This window comes from Penicillium psychrofluorescens, assembly GCF_964197705.1.
Source record: "Penicillium psychrofluorescens genome assembly, chromosome: 5".
NCBI classification, from domain to species: domain Eukaryota; kingdom Fungi; phylum Ascomycota; class Eurotiomycetes; order Eurotiales; family Aspergillaceae; genus Penicillium; species Penicillium psychrofluorescens.
Window position 1 is genome coordinate 1,434,520 of NC_133443.1, and position 23,377 is coordinate 1,457,896.

General features: G+C 49.6%; 8 protein-coding genes across 8 annotated transcripts; 5 read left to right on the plus strand and 3 right to left on the minus strand.

The window, feature by feature from the left end:
• Positions 1-203: 203 nt before the first annotated feature.
• Positions 204-1,480, plus strand: PFLUO_LOCUS7814 (uncharacterized protein; the record flags this gene model as incomplete). The annotated part of the gene is made up of 2 exons (XM_073785487.1): positions 204-610; positions 676-1,480. 2 exons carry the CDS (start codon positions 204-206, stop codon positions 1,478-1,480), a joined length of 1,212 nt encoding a protein of 403 aa, XP_073641838.1.
• Positions 1,481-5,281: 3,801 nt separating this feature from the next.
• On the plus strand, positions 5,282-5,515 carry PFLUO_LOCUS7815 (uncharacterized protein; the record flags this gene model as incomplete). The annotated part of the gene is made up of 1 exon (XM_073785489.1): positions 5,282-5,515. The coding sequence occupies one exon, from the start codon at positions 5,282-5,284 to the stop codon at positions 5,513-5,515; it is 234 nt and encodes a 77-aa protein (XP_073641839.1).
• Positions 5,516-7,173: 1,658 nt separating this feature from the next.
• PFLUO_LOCUS7816 (uncharacterized protein) lies at positions 7,174-8,247 on the minus strand (the record flags this gene model as incomplete). The annotated part of the gene is made up of 5 exons (XM_073785490.1): positions 7,174-7,340; positions 7,391-7,633; positions 7,712-8,002; positions 8,065-8,142; positions 8,241-8,247. 5 exons carry the CDS (start codon positions 8,245-8,247, stop codon positions 7,174-7,176), a joined length of 786 nt encoding a protein of 261 aa, XP_073641840.1.
• A 406-nt stretch (positions 8,248-8,653) lies between these two features.
• On the plus strand, positions 8,654-10,716 carry PFLUO_LOCUS7817 (uncharacterized protein; the record flags this gene model as incomplete). Its single annotated transcript, XM_073785491.1, has 4 exons — positions 8,654-8,773; positions 8,828-8,937; positions 8,988-9,637; positions 9,689-10,716. 4 exons carry the CDS (start codon positions 8,654-8,656, stop codon positions 10,714-10,716), a joined length of 1,908 nt encoding a protein of 635 aa, XP_073641841.1.
• A 41-nt stretch (positions 10,717-10,757) lies between these two features.
• PFLUO_LOCUS7818 (uncharacterized protein) lies at positions 10,758-12,691 on the minus strand (the record flags this gene model as incomplete). Its single annotated transcript, XM_073785492.1, has 4 exons — positions 10,758-10,788; positions 10,881-11,961; positions 12,012-12,171; positions 12,230-12,691. The coding sequence occupies 4 exons, from the start codon at positions 12,689-12,691 to the stop codon at positions 10,758-10,760; spliced, it is 1,734 nt and encodes a 577-aa protein (XP_073641842.1).
• Positions 12,692-13,317: 626 nt separating this feature from the next.
• Positions 13,318-14,265, plus strand: PFLUO_LOCUS7819 (uncharacterized protein; the record flags this gene model as incomplete). Its single annotated transcript, XM_073785493.1, has 3 exons — positions 13,318-13,605; positions 13,649-14,090; positions 14,150-14,265. 3 exons carry the CDS (start codon positions 13,318-13,320, stop codon positions 14,263-14,265), a joined length of 846 nt encoding a protein of 281 aa, XP_073641843.1.
• A 3,163-nt stretch (positions 14,266-17,428) lies between these two features.
• Positions 17,429-19,189, minus strand: PFLUO_LOCUS7820 (uncharacterized protein; the record flags this gene model as incomplete). The annotated part of the gene is made up of 3 exons (XM_073785494.1): positions 17,429-17,662; positions 17,728-18,836; positions 18,895-19,189. The coding sequence occupies 3 exons, from the start codon at positions 19,187-19,189 to the stop codon at positions 17,429-17,431; spliced, it is 1,638 nt and encodes a 545-aa protein (XP_073641844.1).
• Positions 19,190-22,685: 3,496 nt separating this feature from the next.
• Positions 22,686-23,284, plus strand: PFLUO_LOCUS7821 (Peptide methionine sulfoxide reductase; the record flags this gene model as incomplete). Its single annotated transcript, XM_073785495.1, has 2 exons — positions 22,686-22,875; positions 22,935-23,284. The coding sequence occupies 2 exons, from the start codon at positions 22,686-22,688 to the stop codon at positions 23,282-23,284; spliced, it is 540 nt and encodes a 179-aa protein (XP_073641845.1).
• Between the last annotated feature and the right edge of the window lie 93 nt (positions 23,285-23,377).

Consider the following 23,377-nt stretch of genomic DNA (forward strand, 5'->3'; position numbering starts at 1 on the left):
GTATAGAGTCACGGGAAGTAAATAAATATCAACACGAATTCACTATCCATGTTCGTTATCTTATCAGGCACATGGCGTCAGCGATTGGCCTCGGCTCCACGGCAACCCCAAGTAACTCACCCGTTGCCAACCTCAGGGGATTCCTCTCTTTCTTCCACCCATTCGTTTTGACAAGGTGTATAATCATTATCCATAGAGGAGCCATGGCCCTGTACAGCCAAACCGTGGATTTCCTGTCCGATTCCCTGGCCAACCCACGGTCCCGACTTCCCCTGCTCGCCGCGACGGGCGCCTCCTTCACCCTCGGCCTGCTGATCCGCTCTCTCTTTTCGCCAACCGAACACCGGGAGGCGGTTCTTCTCTCGCCGCGCGCATCCCTCCTTCCATCGCTATCCGACGCGGAGAACCGCAAACTCCCTCTCCCGAAAGATGCCTTGCCCGGGGCGCGCGACGTCTTGAGCCCGTACGGCTCGGTCAGAGTGTATGAATGGGGTCCCGAGGATGGCCCGAAAGTTTTGTTGGTGCATGGCATTACCACGCCCTGTATCGCGCTTGGCGGCTTAGCCCATGCGCTGGTGGACCGAGGTTGCCGGGTGATGCTCTTCGACCTGTAGGTGGACTATGACCCTGGAGACGATCGCATCGGAGTCCGCTTGGCTAACAGACCTCGTCTAGGTTTGGAAGAGGGTACTCGGATTGCCCGGCTGATCTACCTCAGGACGAACGCCTCTTCTCCACGCAAATCCTACTTGCTCTGAGTTCGTCACCACTCGCCTGGACGGGTGCGGAGTCCGGCAAGTTCTGTCTGGTCGGGTATTCTCTGGGTGGTGGCATTGCTACGGCTTTCGCGTCGTTCTTTCCTCAGCTGCTGTCGTCGCTGGTCCTTCTGGCTCCCTCTGGACTCGTTCGAGATTCCCAGATTAGTTTCAAGTCACACCTTCTTTACTCGCGTGGTCTGATGCCCGAGAGGCTGCTGAGCCTTATGGTCGCCCGTCGCCTGCGGGCTGGTCCTTTGGTGTCTCCGAAGCCGAAGAGCGAAAAGTTGAATGCCGCGGACGCCCTGACCGAGGAGCTTCCGTCGCAAAGTGCTGCCGCTGTGCAGATTCTGTCGCGAGAGTACCCGAATATCAATGTGCCCGCGGCGGTAGCATGGCAGGTGAACAACCACGCCGGCTTTGTTCACGCATTCATGTCCAGTATGCGGCACGGCCCGATTCTGGCCCAGCGTCAGCGGAATACATGGACGCGCCTTGGGAATTACCTGACCGTGAAGAACAGCGCCACTACAGACGGCCAACCTGCTCACAAGGTCCACATTCTGTGTGGCATCAATGATGCAATCATCATCAGGGATGAGCTTGTGCCGGATGCCACGGCTGCCTTGGGTGGAAACGCGGTCTTCAAGTTCTACGAGGCTGGGCATGAGTTCCCCAGCACCAAATATGAGGAGGTGGCGACGTATATTTCGGAGATACTGTGATCGAGTGGCTGCCTTTTTCTTTAATCGGCTGTATTTTGGTATCTAGACCCTCCTGTTGACTCCTAATATACATGATAGACATTTTTACATAGACACATGACAAACCCATTCTCCCTTTCTTTCCTCGGATTGATCTAGCTTTTTGCTTTTATAATATCATCCACTGCATTGAGGTGGGTTGACAGCACTGTGAGATGTGTGGATCTCTCTTGCATCCGTGCCCCAGCAAAATATGGACCTTCCGAGGTAGGGGCTCGCATGAATCGTTCCACGGCGCTGTAGCTGCTTCTTGGTATTTGGCTGACATTTCCTTGTGTTAAGATGGTGGTGGCTCCGCTGCGACGACTGATAAAATTTCACATCATTAGCTATGTTTGCGAATTGCTTCGTTTCGTTGAGACATACCTTGCGGCGGGCTTCGGTTCTGGGAGAGACATGATTGAGGCCTTTGCCTGATGCTTGATATAAAGCCCCGCTGGTTGGCTTGACAGCCCAAGAGGTAGAGAAGCAGGTGGAACAAGTGTCCAAGCTCTTTGATAAGACGCTAGCCTGGTTTCTGACGAGACGCACGAAGTAGGGTGAAGAAGGGAGCTTGCAATGGAGCACATGGAGTGAGATATACGATGCTAGAGCCCGGCAGCACCGAGGCTTTATATGCTCCTGAAACGGCGAGGCTATGCTCCGAGAAAACATGCAGCTGCACACGCGAGCAGGGGGTCTGGGGGTTTGCATCATGTCCCACATGGGAGAATTGAGACGGGCCTTCCAAAACAGAGGAATGAAGGAAGGATCTTCACATAGTACGTCTTTAGCCTACGACAATGGGGTCCACTTGCCATGGGCCTTAAAAGCTCTCTACGGCGATCCGCGTGAACCCCCATGGCTTGAAAATTCCTTTGGATGGACACTAACCCGAAAGCAAACCAGTGACGAAGCACATACCCGGTTCTCCACCAATGCAAAACAGGCGACAGGCTGGCTGTGATTGGCTTTTTCCCCCTGCATGGAGCTAGGCAGGTACACGATACGATACACAAGGGTCCACGGTGGAGGCCCGCCACGATCGTCCTCCGTGGCCGAGTAAGACATTCCAAAGGGATATGCCCGGGCACATGGCGGACCACATGTTTCAGGGCGGGATATGCCCCATTCAGCATCTACGCCGAAGCCTCAGTAAAGGGATGAAGTGTAAGAATCCGATTTTGTACAAGCTCTGGAGCGCGCCGCCGAAGGGAGGCATCAAAACAAAGGCATCCGTTGCCCGTTGATCAACCTGGACAGGGGGGACGTCATCACCAGTCAAATCTAGATTGCCGATCCCCAAAAGCAGCAAGTGCGCGTTGCATGCCTCCGAGGGCACGCTCGCGTGGGTTTGACTCAAGGGGCCTAGGGTCTCGCCAACAGGCAGCTTGAAACACCAACCAACGTGGTCGATCGCATGGAGATCCACGCGCACTGGCCCTACGCTCCGATTGTAAACTCGGAAATTAGCGCGGAGAGGCTTGCGAATAACATTCTTCAGGCCACGCGTGTCTTGCCTGCGCCTCCATGTTTCTCGCTGTTCCTTTCTCGAGGTGGCTGCCCTACCGATCTACAGCCACCGCGATTCAGAATAGTGACAAAGAAGGCAGGACCTGATCTCGGAGAATCTCGCAGGATCAAGTCCATACCGACCACGTCCTCTTTTTTCCGGGTTGACGAGTCACTCTGCACCGCTGCTTGTTAGTGCAGCTGCCAGGAATGCTATGACCTCCACCACAAGGCAGAGGAAGATCTCCTCCGCCTTGTTTCAGACCGACTCGACTGTTTTTTTGGCCCGGGAAGGGGGCACGTGGATTGTCCAATCCGGTGCCATTCACGAGACTGATCACAAGAAGCTGGATCCTGCAGCTGCTGGTGTTTCATCGATGCAAGTGGAACAAGCCTCAAAAACCAAGGCGTTGTTGATTAGACAGGCCTTATGTAGCTTGAGAGCGCCACCGGATGCTATAGATCTGCGTTTGAAACGAGCCTCAAAACTATGGACTTCTTCCCGTTGTCGACAAGAAAAGCGATTCTCTTCCGCAATTGACAGAATAGGGAGCCCCCAACTTGCCCTCAGGGTGCTCTAGACCCTTGAACAGGGGCCGTTCCGTGTCCCTTTCCCGAGGTATGCATGCAGCGCGTGTCTGTGAAGGTGCGGACTCCGACCGGGCCTGCAAAACCCACGAAACGCCATATAGACCCCCGTGTTTCAGAAGATAAAGTTGTTTTTCCCACGCGTGTTGGTCACTGGGAGTGCGCGGACATTCCGACCTCGCTTGGGGGAGCAATGTTTGACTGCGCTAGCGCTGTAGCATGCAAGGCACGCCGTGGTCCGAGCTGCGGAATTCCAGCAACCTTATCTCAGAGTGGCTTAGCATGTTGATCCTTATGAGGCTGTGGTCGATCGTTCGTCTCCAGTGTGCTGCCCGTGAAGTGCAATGTCTACATGACGTTTCAGGTAATTAGCTCTTGCCCTAACCCGCCCCGCAATGATCTACGACTAGTTGAACCGTGATGGTGGCCTTTTTTGAACCAAGAGACAATCGACCTGACTGACTTGAGACAACAAAAAAGAACTATTTCCCTATGTTTCTTGAGCTTTCCCCCAAAGATAAGAGCTCAAACCCAGTTTTGGGAACCTGTCAAGGGGGATTCAAAGAGCTCAAGGATGCTAACAAAAAGGGCAGTGATCGTCCAGCAGGCGTGGTGATCTGCTGGACGCCTCAGTTTGAAACGCAATTATCGCGAGTCTTCCAAATGCCGTGCAGGTCTAGCGTCAACATCCGTTGCCGCCACGACCACTCTGGTCACTGCATCCTGTGCAGCCCTGCCCCGAAAATAACTGACAGGGGGGAAAACCACCGGTGGGAACGTACAGGCCCTTCGCCATGCGCCACGTTGAATACCAGCCACATCACAATTATGCAGTTAAACGGTCGTCTCTGACTGAGCTCCTCCGATGCATATGTTCTGGGTCCTTCCGGATACAGTAAGCCCCGAGCTTGTCTTGATTTCAATATTATAATCCGGCTTCAGACAGCCCCTTTCGAAACCCTAGAATGAGGAGATCAGATAGCCATCCCCAACCCCCTAACCTGTGATTAGGAGATAGATGAGGATCATAATTTCCTTGTTCTTGGCATCGACGGAGTTCCCATCAACGCAGACCTTTCAGCCCAAAAACTTGTTTGCTACGCAATCAAGGGATGCAGCCAGGTGCGCCAGGCAAAGCCGAGTCTGTTTTCGGTTGCTACTATTTTTATCTTTTCCATTCATGCGTCAAGCCTTGGCAGTGAACTTTGGATATTTGATCTATTGCTTCTCATGTATTCCGTTTTTTCATACTGTTGTCCCAGAAAGGCCCCTCCCTCTTACCAGCATAGCAGTTTCTGTAGCTTTTCGCTCTATTAAGGTTTCACCCAATCAAAAATGTTTTACTCGATTCTAGTGTTCTCAGTCGTGTCTTCTCATAAATATATATATTTCTCTGGTCACCAGCTAGATATATCTAAGCTTCGGGATTCATTCGCTCCGCTTCCGCCGGATTTCGGGGTTCGCAGCATGCGAAATGATTGTGAGATAACGATATGATTCCATTGTGTGAAAGAACGCATTGCCTAACAATATTGGCCGCGAAACCCGTTGGCCCGAGCGCCCTTGAAATGTATAACAGTCGCGCGACCGCACTACCATTTAGACATCAGCTCAACGCTGGCTGCCTAAGGATCAGGAGCCGATGAATCCCACACCCAAACATACGTCGGTACCCAAACCAAGATGAAACTCATTGTGGCTGGAGCTACTGGTCTGGTGGGCACAGAGGTCATCCGTCAGAGTCTGCAGATCAGCCAGATAACCCAGGTTATCGCACTTGCCCGGAAGCCCGTCCAGGTCGAAGACGACATCGATTCATCCAAGCTGAAGAGCGTTGTCATTAGTGACTATGAGGAGTATCCAGACCACGTAAGAGCCGAGTTTGCTGGGGCTGATGCATGCATATGGTGCGCATAAGTCGTGTCTTTTTTATTGGAGAAATATTTTGCTAACGTTGGTCTTGGATGAGGTTTCAGGACTGTCGCGGTAACGCCTTTCAGAACGGGCAGCTTTAACTCTGCCGAAGTTAAACGCGTATGTCAAGATTGCACTATGGCAGGATTTAAGGCCATGTACGAGGCTGGACCCGCTCGACCCTTTCGTTTTCTTTACTTCAGCGCCGAGGGGACACCCCGAGATCCGACACAAAGACCGGCTTTTAAAGGCGACTATCAAGTCATGCGTGTGAGTACCCCTTATTTTTGTAAACCATTGTACTTGAGGTATCGGAGAGATATCGGGTGTTTTTGTGGCGTGCTAACATTGTCGCTAGTGCGAAACAGAGCTCATGGTTCTCAAATTTCCCGCGGAATATGAGGGAGTTGAGGTCTGCATTGCTCAGCCCGGGATAGTGACAAATTCGACAACGTGGTCGAGGGCCACTCTGCGTACCCTTTTTCGTGTTATTAATGTCTTTGGGCAAGTGTTCCCGACTATAGACCGAGAAGAGCTCTCGAAAGCAGTACTGAATCAGGTAGTGCAGGGGTTTGACAGGGAAAGACTGTCTAATGCTAACCTCGTCCGACTGGGACAAGCAGTCTTGTAAGCGTGCGAGACCCCAGCCCGTGCTTGTGATTATCGAGTCAAAAAGAGACTTTATAACAGCCAGAGGACCCCTTGAAATGAACTTATTGATGTTTCTATTAGAATATCGTTGAGTTGTATTGCCAATAAAATATACTCAACTCTGATATCCTTTTCTCAAAACCATCCTGTGTCATCTGCGATAATGAGCTGGAGTGGAGTATATGTAAAGATTGAAATTCCCAGCTAATGAAAATTTGAAACAATATTGGCCCGGCAATAATATCTACTTCAAAGTGCCTCAAATATCTTTGACAAGTGACCCGTGACCGGCTTCATAGGCAGCAACATTGGTCAGGCTAGTGGCAGTCGATGATCCTGAATCAGCAGGTCTTCTTGGTGCATATAATTCATCCTTTTCAATGCCCTCCAAAGTTTGCCCTTTGGCCTCGGGAATCATCAATGTCACCAAACCAGCCAGGAGCATCGTTCCAGAAAACAAGCCCAAGACCCCCTGCAGGCTGATTGCATCTTCCACTGTTCCAAAGGCAAATGCAGTGAGGATCGCACCGCACTTTCCTGCTGCGGCAGAGATACCATGCGCAGTTCCACGAACGCGTGTTGGGAAGACTTCAGCAGGAATTAGAAAAGTTGTGCAGTTAGGGCCCACGGTTAGCAGGAACTGAGAGATTGCAAAAATGACCATCAGGCCTGCGGTAGAAGTGTGTGCACTGGGAGAACTAATCCCGGCCCAAATAGCGTACAGAATACAGACTGCGAAGCAACTATACAGCTGCTGGCGTGTGCGCCCAATGCGATCCGGGAGAAAGATTCCGACATAAAACCCAGGCAAGAATCCCTGTATTTGTAATTAGGACTGAAAGGAAGTAAGGCCAGGTGTTTGCCTACCGCAGCCTGAACGATGATGTTGCCGACAGCTGTTTTGTATAGTGTGTCCCAAGGCGTTGCGCCTTCAGCATAATTGATTCTTGCTAGGATAATGCTTTGATTGAGATTAATTCCGTAGTAGGCAATGTCACTGAAGATGTCAGTCAAAGGTCGCGCGGTTTTGAGAATTGGTTCGGTGCATACAAGAGAAACCAGGAAGCAGCAGTCGCAAAAAGAACCTTGGAATGTCTCCATTCTCCGAAGTACTCGCGGAAGTCGGCCCACTGCTCCTTCCAGCCACGACTGTGGCCAGCCGGGTCATTGCAAACATCTGTATTAGAGTTAATATGCGTTGGCTGAAATCTTGGGAAGGTGGCTGACATTGCTTATAGGGCTCTGTTTCCGAAATTGTCAACCGTGCATAAAGAGTGAGCGCAGCGGGCACAATTCCTATGCCTAGCAGCAACCGCCAGATCCATTCCAGATTGTTCTGATCAGATGCTATTGCACCTTGGAAGGCCTTGAGAAGGATCAAGAAGACAATGCTAGCTGCGATATTGCCGAGGCCGATGTTTGAGAAGACTGTCAAGACTTGCACAGCACGAGAGGCGAATGGGGACTTTTCTGCAGACAGGGAAGAAGATAGTGGGTAGTCTGAAACATATTAATTTACAATCAAGAACCACGTAGAGAAATTCTGACCTGCACCTATCCCAATTCCAGTCACCACGCGGAAGACCGAAATCCATGTTGTGACACCCGAGGCAGACATGTTCTTCCATGGGAGGAGAATCACCATTAACGTTCCAAACATCGTCAATATCAGCTCCTTGCCGTAGATAGTGTGGCGGCCCCAAAGATCACTCAGGACGCCGAACAGAAGCTGGCCGACAACCATGCCCAAGCTCAAGCTTCCCTTGATCACATCGCTTTGGACCGCCGGCACTTGGCCTTGATTGTCTTCGAAGTAGAGGTAGCCCAGGATCGGTACCACTGCAATGGCTCAGTAATGCTCTGTTTATAGATCTCTGTTTATAGATCAGAATACCACTTACCAAGGCCAATGGTCAGATTAAGATAGCCGTCTGCGAAGAATCCAACCCCTGCGGTGACGAGAAACCGCAACTTGGCTCCTAGAGAGGTCATATTGGACCAAAACTTCCGGGGTATAATGGCAATTGATTGGAGACTGCTCTGTTCAGCATCTTGAACATTGTCCCAAGTCACACACTGCACATTGGTGTTATATACTTCATGAGGATGACGAAACCGACTCCCCGAGCTGGTCCATTGGCCCTCGACCCGGCATCAATGCCGTCGTCGCGGTAGATGGATTGAATTGCACGAGCGCCATGATAGAATCCCAAGATGCAATGAACGCCGTTGACGCTGCCACGGGCGTGTGGGCGGAGAACCCACCCACGACTCTTCTCCACTGATATCCTTCCAGCCCCACCACGTGCGTCGGTCGCTTCCCGTGCGCCAGGAACGATCGCCCGTTTATCACCGGCACGAAGCCCGCGAGGACTTCTGCTTCCTGCAACGTCGAGACAATAGCTCACACGAATTACCGGAATCGCGGTTGGTTTAGCTGGTCTGGACACCTAAAAACGAGAAATAGGGGCTGTTTCGGGGGCACAGACAATGGATGTGCCGCTGCCATCCCCGACCGGAGTGAATGCCCTGCGCGAATCCTTCGGCGACCGGAAACTGCCCGACATAACGCGCAAGATCACCGCATGTGTGGCTTGTCGCAAGCAGAAGGTGTGTCTTGTCCTTTTTCTGTTGGTGCCTGAGGCAGTCGCTGATCTATACCAGGTCAAATGCCACATGCGCGATGGCGAGTCGCCCTGTTCGCGGTGCAAGAAACGAGGTCTTCCTTGTACTGTCAACAGAAGTCTTCAGACTATACTGGAGGAGGATGCAACGTAAGTGTTCTGGCCATCCTCAAAATGACATACTCATTGGTTCTATGTAGATGGAAAGGGGCAATAGTCCAAAAGCTGCGATGGCTGGAAGATGCCATGGGCCAGGTAGCGACCAAAATCGACATGCCTGAATTACAAGTTCGTGAAAGCGAATTGAGCTCCATCAGTCCGCCAGCTGCGCCGCCAAATCCGGGATCATCCCATTTGGGCCCGGTGGCACAATCGTACGCTCGTGATCCTCCGCGAACTACTTGGGAAGTAGTGATGGATCCCCGAGGAGGCCCGGCATCGATCCCTGCTTCGTGTGTCTCCGAGACTGGAAGAGCAGCTCAGCCCAATCATGTCCCCTTTCCACGACGCCCAGACTTGGTCTCGACGGGGATTCTTACGTTGCATCAGGCACTTTGTCTGTTTGAATCTTACCAGCTCCGACTGGATCATTTCCTGTATCGGATTCTGGGAGACCATACCAACTTGGACTCGGTGCGGCTTGCCTCACCGTTGCTGACAGCAGCGGTGTGTACTGTTGGAGCACTACACTCCCAGTCTTTCGGACATCTGTTCAATGTGTGTTATGACGAATACAAAAACCTCGTTGCATTACAGACATTTGCCCGGAATGCCAACGAAGAAGATGTACGGGGCTTATGTATTGGTGCATTTTGGTTGCATGAACTCTCATGGGCGTTGATCGGAAATGGTAAGTGCAGCCCTAAATGGCAAAAGGAACACACAAAACTGACTTCTGTAGCCGTGCGACTGGCGTCAGACATTAACCTGCACAGCGGGATTTACAAAGCACTCAAGGGAGATCGTGAAGGATATTTGCAGGCCCGATTATATTACTTGGTATACGTGTGCGACCATCACTTTTCAATAGCCTACGGACGACCGCCGATGTCCCGAGAAGGCTTTATCATCGACTCCGCTAGTCGCCTTCTTGAGAGCGAAAATGCAACTGAAGACGACGCAAGACTGATCAGTCAAGTCAAAGAATGGTCTCTCTTGGGACAGGTATTCGATACTTTTGGTGTCGATGTTGATACCCCAGTCCCTTCACAAACGCTACCCCAGCTCCGTCGATACTCGATTGCCTTGGACACATGGTTCGCCGACTGGAATGAAACATTTAGAGCCAATGATAATGTCGGAAATTATCCTCAGAAAGGTGTCGGGTTTCATTTTCACTTTGCAAAGCTCTACCTCTGCTCCCATGCATTCCGGGGAGCACCCACAACGGGAAATACTGCACAGCATCTGGGGCCTGAATTGGAAGAAATCGCCAATGCTGGCGTCTTATCCGCCATGTCCATCCTCCGGGTCATCGTGTCAGACACTGAGTTCCAGTCTTTCTTGAACGGGCTTCCACTATATTTCGACACCATGATCGCCTTTGCCGTTGTTTTTCTGCTCAAAGTGGCGACGAGGTATGCGTCGGCCATACGAATTGACACGGCCAAAATCCTATCTCTCGTTACGGAAACCGTGTCTACCCTTCGCGAGATTACTCACTATATGCACCAACAACATCTACTCGGCGTGATTGCCGAAGGCCTTGGCAGACTTTTGAGTCGGTGTCAAGACAGCCCCATTCATGTGGCCCATGACCAAAGGCTTCACGCCACACCTCGACTTGAGCACCAGGCTTTGTACGACGTAGGTTGGATGGAAAACATGGCAAACTTTGATTTTCAAACGCAATTTCCGGACTTGGATGATTGGTGGCTTCATTATAATACATCGATGGGTCCTCCTACCCGTCCGACGGCGCAACAATAGAAGAAGCTCACGACGACCAATTGAGCGCAAGGTCGAAGATGTCATAATTTCTCCAGCTCTTCTCCAGTGCGGCTTTGCAATTAGTTACCGGTGTTGACAGTATGACTGGGATGTTTTGCTCGCTCAAGCCTCCGTGTGATCGCAATGGATGATCTCTCACCGACGAGAGGTCATGGTCCGACTCACGGCTGCCAATCACGGTGTTGGGTGTAGAAATAACCACAATGTCCCCTTCGCGATCCAAGGGCATTTCATATTCCTTCGCTGCGTCCTCGCCGCTGAGGGCGATTTCGACTTCCGGAAATTCCCTGCAAACCGAAATCATTGCGTCGACCTGGGTTGTATCCTTCAAATATACGCGTACAAACGAGCCCAGGGCACCATGATGCCTAACAAACGGATCTGTAATGGGACAGATCACTCTGGATGCAGCAGGGCCGAAGTGGGCATTGAGGGCGTCCTCGAGAAACAGCACATTTGGCTCTCCTTCAGCGTCCGACTTCCGACTCATTCCATGATCGCCAGTCACACCGACAACTGGTGCCAGTCTGGCCAATTTTGCCAAGCGGTCGTCTATCGATTTCATGAAGTCGTCGGCTTCTTTCTCGCCTGGCGCGTGTTTGTGTTGAACGTAATCCGAGAGAGTGAGGTACAAAAAATCCGATCGCCCTTCCTCGAGCAATTTGATTCCAGCGTCTAGCACAAACAAGGACAAGTCCCCGGAGTATTGGCTAGGAGCTGGGCGTCCAATCCACTTTTCAACATTTTCGATCCCGTTTTCATCCATTGTGCAGTCTGCTGCTTGCTGTGCAGAGAAACAAACGGCGCCTTTGATGCCATGTGCAAGGATCTTTCGCAATTTATCCTTGGCCGTCACTGCTGCTATTCGTACACCTCGCTTGTGCATTTGCTCTAGCAAGGTCGAGCCTCGGAGCAACGTATCATCTGTGATCATGGTTTCCTTTCCTGTGTCTCGGTCCAAGAAAAAGTTGCCGGCGATTCCATGAACTGAGGGGGGCGCTCCAGTGATAATAGACACGTTGTTTGGATTCGTGAACGAGGGCATGCAGCTTTTGGCAGTAGCCTCAAATCCGTTGTCAACAAATTTCTTGAAGCTTGGTAGGACGCCTCTCTGGATCCCTGAATTCAAATACTCCGGATCAAATCCATCGACGCAGATCACGACCGTTGGTCTGGTAGGGAGAGAATACTCCTTTGAATGAAGAGTGAACTTGGACCGAGAATCTTCTTTGTGTTAATATTGCCTTTTGCGTGTTGGAAGCTATAGCGCTCACCGAGTAGGCAGTCATATGCCATTTCCTCATAAGCTTCCAAAGGAGGAACAACAATGTTTGGAACCTTCGCTTGATCATCCCAGCGTCTCACGGCAAGCTTTGCCTCGAGCAATGGATCCTTCTGCGCCTCGAGGACTTCTTCGGACGTAAACCCCCCACCCTGTCGAGCATTAACTGGCAACCCTTTTTTTATGGATATAGAATGTTCCGGGACATACCTGGAACTTGAGTGTTCGTTTACTCGTCTCACTCAGTCCATCATAGTAGCTCTGGTCCGTTGCAACCAGATACCTTTTGGCCATGACATGCGCCCCAACTAGCAGGCAAATCTTCTCGCTGAACCCGATCTGACGTAGATACGACTCGCCGAGAATCTCATGACTTTTTTGACCGATATATTGGCCATCTGGCGTGATCATCTTGCCCATTTTCTCTGCGGCTGGAATGAATCGGCCGACGTCATGGAGAAGAGCGGCGAGGATGACCTCGGGATCCGAGCCATATTCTGGCGATTGAGCCGCCAGATGAGCACATTGCAGAGAATGTTCTAGTTGGGTAACTTTCTCGCCGAGATAGTCTCCTTGGCCTTGAGCAGTCAAGAAGGCGAAGAGCGAGGTGATTGTCGCTTGCGTGTGCTCCTTCACAGATGCCAGATGTTCGGTGGTCAGGGGAATGGCCATTTTGAGATTCATTTTGATTCCGTGTGTCCTCTAATTTGCGATGTGCTCGGATAGTTTCTTTCTTGGACGCTTTCGATGTATTTATCTTTGTTTGTGGCCATATGTTTTCTAGGAGAGAACCAACAAAAAGCCCACGAAAACTAGCAAGATGTCGGAGAAGCATAAGGCAAGAAGCCCGTCTCCACTGATCTCCCAATAAGAGTCGGCTCATGTTGACTGACTGTACGGTACGTGCGTCTTAGGCGGCCCGATTTGCAACCGCCCTGTCGGTGCGAAGTGCGTTGGCCCGTGCCATGATGTGGAGACACGGCAGGTCGCGTCAATGATTTGCATTCTGTCCCCTTCATTCGTCGGTGTCGGCAAGAAGACCAGTTCAGCCCTCGGCCGTGACGCCGTGCAGGATTAACGTTCTTGGCTACCGAAGGGGACACAAGGCGGAATGGTGGGGTTTCATGACAAGTAGGGACGGCAGTTGGAGACCGCAGATCGAAGTTCAATTCATCCAAGTCCCAGCGCAAATGCCCGAGCCTGTCTGTGCCCTAGAAACATTTAAATCGGGTCAATGGCCTTTTCAACTACTCTCGAGCATTGACAATTTATACTCTTAGCATTTACACAACCTGAAAATGGGTTTCCTCACTCCAGAACAAATTGCCTCTTATCACGAGAAGGGCTACCTTCTGCTTCGCGTTCACGAACATCGTCTTATTGAACCAGTTGCCCTGAAGCAATGGGCGGAAGAAGTCAAATCCTGGCCTCGAGAAAAGGGGAAGTGGATGCCGTACGATGAAATCAACATCAATGGCGAACGCCAGCTCATGCGAACGGAGAGATTCGTCGACTACCACCCGCAATTCAAGGCCCTCGTCTGCGGCGAACAGCTCGCTGCGATCCTCAAAGCAGTATCTGGTGATGTGAGCGATCTCATTCTTCCTAATTTATGTGTGAAAATTAAAGGTTGAAAAGGATATGCTTCTTTTCAAAGATAAAATCAATTACAAGCAGCCGAATGGCAACGGCTTCAAGGCGCATCTAGATGCTCCTGCTTATGACCATATTGGTCGGATTGAACATGTTACTGCCAACGTGGCTATTGATCCCGCTACTCCGGAGAATGGGTGTCTCCAAGTGGTACCAGGGTCTCACCGCATGCAGGTGGAATTTGAGACTGGCGGTCGTATTAAATCAGAGTGGGAAAATGCACATGAATGGACATCGATCCCGCTGGCGGCCGGCGATATGCTAATTTTTGGATCGCATCTTGCCCATCGGTCAGCTGAAAACAAGACGGAAAAGAGTCGCTCTAGTCTCTATGCGACATTCCATGGGAAAAAGGATGGCCTGGATCTGAGAGAAAGATACTACAAGCACCGCATGGAATTTTTTCCTCCAGAACACGGTGAGTTGTCTTTCCTTGCTTTTCATGACAAAGGGTGTAGCTGATAGTATGCGCGGCAGATCGTGAAGAAGGCAGGGACTACTCACAGGGGTATAAGACTTACGGCTTTGCCGCTCCGTTTACCAAGATTGAGGGTATGGCCTCTACGGCTCCTGCAGTGGCAGGTCAGTCCTGAGAAATAAATTCCTATCAGCTTCATCAGCATGCCGAAATGCAGGGTACTATTTAGTCAAGAGATCTGTTTATACCAATATTTACTATCTACATGTACATCTGTCCATGCAGATTGAACCACGAAGATAGATAATACGTGACATTAAGTATGTACTTCGCTCAAAAATAGGCAATATAAATTCATTAGAAAAATCATGATTTTTGTGGGAAATCACACAACCTTGCGAGAGTCAGGACTTTGCTTTCGAGTAAGGTCATCAGCGGAATGGCTCCCAGTGGATGACCGAGCATGTTGGCCTTCAACATCTTCGAACCGAGTCTCAATATTAGTTGTAATCACAACTTCGTTATCTTCCGTAACAATTTGGTCCTTGCTTCCATTTCGATCCCCTGCCACTGTCATTTCCATCCAGGTCATATCGTCGCCGCGACCGAATGCCTTGTTCCCTCGAAAGTGTGAATGACCAGCATTAGACTGGTTTGTTCCAAATGCCGCGTACCCACCTGGGCTCTGGAGATGGTATGATTTTGAGGGTTTTTTGGACGTGAAACCAAGGTGTTGCAGTATACGCTCCATTAGGGGCCGAATCGGAGGAACGCACCCCACAACAATGACAATCCAGGCCTCGGTTGATGCCCAGATGAGAAGAGATGTTTGTGCATCTATTTCGGTTGATGTCAGCAAGCGACAAAAAAAGCAATGAGAAGCTAATCACATACAGGTAATATCTGTGGTCTCAGTCAAAGCCTTGAGTTCATAGCATTTCACGGCAGAACAAGCGGCCGCTCTGTTTTAGGGTCAGTAGTGGCCTAGATGCAACGACTGAACTGATTGATATGAGCACTTACATCCACCCTAAACCCATCAGAATAGACAAGGCAATTTTTATCCGTGACTTCATCTGGAGCTTCCAGAAAAGGTGAATTGGGTACGATGCTAAAAACGCATCGGCGAATGTGTTAAAACCTAGAGCACGGGATTTTTAGTCGCCATAAACCACAAAGGGGTAGTCCGGTGAGACAGCGAGGTGTGCAGGACTAACTGGCTTGGAAAAATGAATAGTTCTGGTTCAACAGGCGACCGGGGTTGCAGGTGCCCTCAATCCCGTCGTCCCATAACTTCGCCATTGGTTGACATTGGCCTAGGATTGTACCAAGAACAGTTATGTTCACCGCAGCAATGAGGACGCCCATAATAATCAGTAGCCACGGCTTCTTCGTATTTAGGCCACGGATTTGGACGAGGAATGCTAAAATAGCGAGCTTTCCAAGCATCGAAGCTGCAATCGCCAAAAGTTGGAAAACCCATCCCCATTTCAACGCCGTGACGAGGTGAGGGGTTGCAAGATCAGTAACATGTTGGCCCATACCAGCATTGACGGATAGCTGGAGAAAAATTTGAGCAGTAGTCTCAGTAGCCTGAACATTTCGTCGATCATGAGTCAGTGTTTATTTGGGAATATCTTTGGAAAGATACATACCACTGTCAAACTGGCAATTGCGAAATCCCATCGAAAGCGACGGACAAACTTCCAATTGCTGATCAATCGTAGCGTAAAAAAGATCAATCCGACACCAGTCTCTGCCCAAGATACTGCCAGGATAACCGAGGGGGCTTGGCTCGACATTCTGGAGACTTAACTTGTTGTGCACAGGTCCATTGAAAGTTGAAGGTGATAGAAAACCGAGTAGAAGCAGAGATATGGGGTTTTCAGTTGTCCGGTAGCATTCACAAGGCGCTCACAAGGCGCAGGCGAGATAGAGTTTGATCCAGCAAACTCCGAGACCCAAAAGAGTCTCGCGGTATACCAGTTTACATCAATGGCAAACTTTGCTGCTCAACCAGGGGTTGTAGCAAATCATGATGCATGAACGGTGGCGCAAACCATGTCCAACACGTAACATGGATCACTGACCAATGTTACATAGAGCACTATATCAAATGTGCAATAATAGAAGCTAATCTTGATCTAGGATATCGTAACCTCTAGTTAGGGGTAAAATAGACCAAATTACCGAAGGATACAGTGCCCTTGCACATACACTACAGACCAAGCGATCGCTTCCCCCTGCTCGGGCTCGTTCTGACCAATAGATGCTATTTGAAAAAATTTGGAATAAACGTTAAGTTGTTCTAGACTTTCGACCATGATCGAGATATGCACATAGATTGGTTCCGATGGACAAGGATCACATACCGTTAGTACAATCCGAACCGAGCGCACACGCGTCCACAGAGGGATAGGCTACACAGGGATGTTATCACTATCCCAACTAAAAATGATCGATTCGTGCTGATCCTTTTCCGGATGATCTGGCTCAAACCAAGAGTGTAATAACAATAAGTGATCAAATTGTATTTTCTGTTTCCTCACACCATGCCAAATCGTAAATTCGCCGTCCTGATCTGCGCGTCCCAGTTTGTCTCATGAACTTGGGGTCCTTTTCTCCCATCGCTCATAGAGACCCCTGGCGTATTCAGAATCATCATGGCCAGGGTACTCAAGGTTGACTCTTCCATTGCGACTCGTAAGGGTGGCGTTGTTACAACACCCTTGTCTGGCCACGATGGTTTCGCGGCGCCACTGTTGGGACAACTACTTGGCAGCCTCGGGCGTACCGGCATGAAATGGAGATTCGGAGGAAAGGAAAATCCAACGAGAAAATCCCGCATAGTACGATGTGTAAAACGGACTTCCTGAGTCAAGCTTGTCGATCGGATGTAATTGGTAAACGACGTGATCGTGTATCATTCTAGGAATCTCTTAACACCCAGGACCCACCCAATCCAACGCCACTGTAAACAAATTGAGTTTGGGGTCCATTTGAATCTTTACACCGGAACACACCCCACCGGAACATACCCCCCCACACGGGCGGGTGGGCCGGATAGTGGTCGCTTCAGCCAAACCCCCTTCCGCCCTCCGTACCCCTTGCCCCATGTAGATGGTGCCTAAATTGATCTGGCCAGATCAACCCACCCATAACGGCAGTAGTGGATGAAGGGCGAACTCTATCGAGCCTACTAGACGCTAGCATGACAAGGATCTTCAAACTAGATCCACCCGGAATTGTTAGGAAATCTGGCAAAGATTGTTCCCTGCCTCTCAAGCGCTCAAATTATTACTGGCTGAGTAGTATTTATTATGTTCCGCATAAAGTAACTAGGAAAGGCCGGTGGCCTCAAAAAAGTTCTTACGATGCAGCCATAGTCTGATCTCCTTCCCTTTCAGGTAGAAAGGAATACACGTCAGGTAGATGGCCACATTGATTGTAGCCACGGTCATAAACACGCTTAGAACGCCACAAGAGACAATGAAGTCGTTGATCACCCACGTCCAAATCCAAGCGATAGCGCTCTTGAGCGCGGCAATGGTGATCATAATCTCCACAGAGAGCTGGCAACCAAGTTAGAAAGCGCCAACAACCAACACATGTTAAAGTGGGGTAAAAAATTGCATACCTCTTGGTGGCAGTCCAGTGCATAATTCATGCCGATGGTCGTACCCATTTGACTTCCAACACTAAGGATGCCGGCCCCGACGACCGGCATTGCCCAGTGCATTTGGTGTTCGTAAGAAAGTCCGAACCAGAGTGCACCAAAGAACGTAAAGAACGCAGCAACGAAGCATGTTGGGAGCCGCATTTCTGGCTCCCGGATACCATTATTGCGCTTGGTGAAGAAATTCGCAATCCAGTCGCCTCCAGGACCAGACAGAAAAACACCAACCAGAGAACCAACGAATGGAGATAAGAAGAAAAGTCCTTGGTCATCCGAATTGAAAAGGTATGGAGGAGGCGCAAACAGCTGAGCTACTGTAGCACCCAAAATGACGTTCCAACTGAGAGCCAGGCCGTAGACGAAACATGACCAGACGACTGGAGGGAAGGCCAGCAGGACAAATGGACGTAGGAAGATGTGCAGCAAGTTAACATTTGGGTCACCATGATTCCAGAATTTGAGTTCTTCCAGAAACGTCTTCTTAGAAGATTGACTTGGACTTTCTTCAATTTGAACCTTATCCTTTGGTTCAGGCGAAACATGACCGTCATGGCTCGGAGAGAGGTGGAGAGATGGGCGGTGTCCGACGAATTTGGTCTCCGGCATGAAGAAGAACATGCAGACGAGGTTTGCTCCAATGAACATAGCCACGATCCAGAAAGCCCAATTCATGCCCAGAGCTTGCACGATGAACCCCGAAAACATCGGACCAAGCTCGTTTCCACCCAAAACAGCCAGGCCGTATATGGCGACAAATTCCCCACGATTGTGTAGGAAAAAAATATCAGCAATCGTCGAAGGCACGATGGACTCGATTGGGGCTTCGAAGGCGCCCAAGAATGCACGACCCACGATGAAGATGGTGTAGGTCTCGGTTGATGCAACAGCCAGCCAGATACATGCGATTCCCATCAGCAAGGCAGAAAATAGGTAGACTGGACGACGGCCGTATTTAACGGCGAATGGCATCCAAACACAGTTCCAAATTCCTTGGTTGATTAAACAGGCCCCGTTCGCGTAGCTCAATTGTTGTAGCGTCATGTCAAAGGTTTTGGACAGCTGAATCATGCCTGCAAAACAGTCAGAATTGGCTCATTTGATTGGAATGCCCTTGAGCAGAAAACTAACCAGCTGCCATGATTGGGCCTGTAATTCCGCCCATGAATGCATACCAGCAGCCATTGAAAAAGGTCAATGACTTTTTCATGGTCGACCAGCGCAGAGGATCGTTAGGATCATCGGTCGAGGGTTGAGGAACCAGCAGCACTCGCGAATCGCCCTTGGTTCGGTGCTCTAGTTGATGCAGCTTATTTGCAAGAGCATCATGCCTGTTGCTGTCGTCAAAAAGAATCTCCGTGCCAGGCGCGGCACGAAAATCCATCGCCACATCGTCCTGGGCTTCCTGCTTTGGTCTTTGCGCCATGAAGAGTATCTGGAGTAGAGGGCAGAGGTGAAAAGAGCGACATGGAAGAGAGGGGAAAGGGAGGACTTCAAACTCCTGTACTACTCCTATGCCCTGATTGCCCTTGGCTCATAAGTCAGCACAACTTCGGAGATTCCGGTGACCACTACGAAGCCCTGTGTTAATTCTGTGCCGCTCTATCTAGTCTCCAATTTTCGTCTCGTCCTGCTGGCCAATGGAAACTGGCCAGGCTCATGCAAAGGTCTAAGGCTGTGCCGTACAATGGTCTATCCGCTAGTAATTGTCCGTACTATGTATCGGAACTCAATGGCCTAGACGGGTATGATCGACAGTCCAATTAGATTGGCCCCTCGCGGTTGCCCATCCGGGCGCATCTTACCCCCACATCCCGGGCCTGAAAACACTAAAATCGACGGCGCGATTACCCATAAAGGATGTGCGGGTCACGAAGGAATGATCCCCTAGAGTCGCTTAGCTAAGATCCTCTCGGGCGTGAGGGGTCGAAACAAACGCGGATCCGAGATTCATTACTGGTGTTCATGTGTAGGAGCTGAGTCGGAGGCTTACTATTCAAAGTCAATTCGACGAACATGGCACCTTCAAGGGATTTCGCATCAACCACTTGTCCGGCTTCTAACGTTCAATTGCCGGAGTCAGTCCCTGTCCTAATTGTGGGCGGGGGTCCTGTTGGGCTTCTGCAAGCTCTTTTATTGTCCCGACTGGGAGGTAAAATCCCCACGAAGAGATCCGCTGGAGACATTTCGACGATCTGTGAAGACATTCCAGAACTGACAAGTCGACTGTTATAGTTCAATCGCTCGTCGTAGAACGTTATCCCCAACGATTGGCAGCACCCAAGGCCCACGCTATAAACCCACGGTCTCTAGAGATATTGCGCCAATACGGACTTGGTGCAAACCGTATTCGCACACTAGGCACTTCGCGAGCCGATGGATGCTGGGTCAATTTTCTCACCAATCTAAGCGGCGATGCCATCGGTAGACTACCGTACGAGCGCATGGATCCTGGTGTCCTTGATGACACTCCAGAGGTAGGGATAGCTCTTTGGATAAACATAATACCCTAGCGTGATGATACTGATTGGTTCTTAGATGATTCACAATATTCCTCAGCCAACCCTGGAGCAGGAATTCACCAATCTAATCGCCGAAGATGCGAACATTACCTTAAAGAAAGGCTTTAGCATTCACGCTGTTCACCAGGTATCTATCATATACGATGTACTCGGATGGGACATATTCATTGACCGCGGATGCTTCTAGACCGGGGATGAAGTCATTGCAACAGTCGAAGACCGCTTAACTGGACATCGGCACAAGATAAAATGTCGTCATCTAGTAGCCTGCGACGGACGAAAAAGCAAAGTACGGGAATTGCTCGATATTCCCTCCGAGGGAGAAGACTCCGAGCAGACGATGATGACAATTCATTTCAACGCAAATTTGCGGCCAGTAGTGCGCGACCTTGTTGGTATGCTTTTCTGGATCATGGATCCGATTGCGGCAGGTTTTATCATCGGGTATGACCTAGATGGCGATCAGGTACACATAAGTCAAATCGATATTGCACAACAGCCTCTTGAGTCTTGGACCGAGGAAATGTGCCGTGCGAAGATCCGTGCTGCCATCGGCCAGGATATTCCATTTGATATCCTAAGTTTTCGGCCCTGGGTATTTCGACGGCAGATTGCAACCACGTTCCAAAAGGGAAATGTCTTTCTGTGAGTTTTTATTCATTTGTACCTGAGCCCACACTAATTTTGCGCTCTCACACCTAGTGCTGGAGATGCAGCACACTCATTTCCACCCACCGGTGGACTGGGACTAAATTGTGGCCTTGCGGATGTTCATAACTTGGCATATAAGATTGCTTTCGTTCACCGTGGCGTTGCCAATCCAACCATTTTCTCAACTTATACATCAGAGCGACGTGGCGTCGCAGACGTCTACTCAAGGCAAAGCGTCAAGAATGGACAACAAATATTTGCTCTTCTGCAAAGCTTGAAAACGGCTGAAATTGACGATGTTTCGCAAGCGCGCAAAAATATGATGGCAGCACTAGTCGATCCTGCTCAACGAACCAAAGTTGATGAGGGGATCGAAAGACAAAGAGAACATTTTGACAACGTAAGCTATTTTCTCTTTACCTCACAACGTTTCCAAAATGTTTATCGCGGATAACTTACTTGGAATATATAGTTGGAGCTTCATATCGGCTATGTCTACGGGTCTAAGCATCCACCTTCGCACGCCTCTCGTTATCATCCGAAGTTTATCCGAGGGGCTCGTTTGCCTCATGCTTGGATTTCTTTTCCAACAGCAGTTGCATATCTACCGATACCTAAAGAACCGGTTGATGTCTCCTATTTGACAGAGCTAAGTGCAGGGGAACGGAACGCTCTCCAATGGAGCACGTTGGACCTGTGCTCTCCGGATTCATGGACCTTAATTCTCGGACAGCCTGAGAATGAGTCAAACCAGCGGATATCGCATTTTCAAAAACATTGCGCTGGCATCAATTCTCGTCTCAATGTATGGCGTCTGGGGACAGACTTTGAGGTGATAAGACAACCATCGCTTGCTACCGAGTTCTCAAAGAGAGGCCTCCTGATTCGTCCTGATCAGCACATTCTCCAAGAGATCTTTGCAAACACAACAGCAGAGGAGATGATCGCCACTTTGAGCGAACACCTTGGCATGGCGAGCGAAACTCACAAATTATGGAACCGCTGCCCAAGATAACATCGCGGTCGACTCTACCCACATGAACAGGTCACACATATGAAGTATCCCAAACCTGCACAATTTGGAGATCGCGTCGACGATGCAGTTCAGAAGCATGCTGTGATAAATAAGATTAAGTTTGACAACCAAACAAATCGGTGACTGCGCCGCATGATAGACCGCCGAATGTTCCTCTAACTAGAGTAGTCATAGTCTCGTGCGGTCCCTCAACAAAGGAACATTTTCATATACATCAATACTGGGCTTGCCACTAATTTCCATCTTGATAATAATCAGGTACACTCCGCTTATCGATATGTGGTTTGTTCAAGATTCTCTCGCTCAACTTGAGTATGCGTGGCTGTTGACATCCATGGATCCGTTTATATTTTTATTCTCGTCGTGAAATGTTATCCCTTATGTTGAATTATTCAGCTTCTGCGGCAGCTCAAAATTATCCGCATCTGTTAAATGCTCGCTGTTAAATCGCACCGAGAATATAATTTGATAGAAAAAACAAAAACTAACACAAAATACCTGGAAATTTTTGTATAAATGAATTATAGTTAGTCAATCCTCTGATAATCATTAACTAATGGAGAAGTGGAGAGCACCCTGACAAATTAGTCTATCTTTTCCCTCGGGCCATCTTCAATAAGCCCCTCATCTCAATAGCTGAGACCATCTCCTATAAGTTACATATCATTCACCATACGTGGTTATTCAAAGGTATTCATCAAAAACCTGACGCAATGGCGCAAACAACAAACGACACAAAGGATGAAGTAGCCACGTTCGCCGCCGGTTGCTTCTGGGGAATCGAACATCTGTACAGAACCCATTTCGGAAATGGAAATGGAGTGAAAGATGCACGAGTTGGATACACCGGCGGCCAGACAGCGGACCCAACATATGAAGGAGTTTGCACTGGCACGACTGGACGTGCGTTCTTCTAAGCTTCCCCAAAGCGATGAAATAAGTGCCAACAAAGACATATTTAGATGCGGAGGCCCTGAAAGTGGTTTTTGATCCGGCCACTGTCTCATACCGATCGCTCGTGGAATTCTTCTATCGAATCCACGATGCTACCTCGCTCAACAAACAGGGTCGCAATGAAGGAACCAATTACCGCTCTGCCATATTCTACCACAACTATACACAACGAGAAATAGCACAGGAAGTGACAGAAAAGGTCAGCAAACAATGGTTCAAGGATACTGTGCATACCCTGATTGTAGAGGCTGGACCTTGGTGGGATGCGGAGGAGTATCATCAGCTCTATTTGGACAAAGTCCCAGATGGGTATCACTGTGAAGCTCATTTCCTCCGTTCTTTCCCGGAGCTCAGGTGATTGTGTTTCAATTTGTTTTGCGGTATGCATCAAGCTTTCAATGTATCATGTCAGCCAAAGTAGGGTCGTCATCTACTAGCCCAGGGCAGTAAT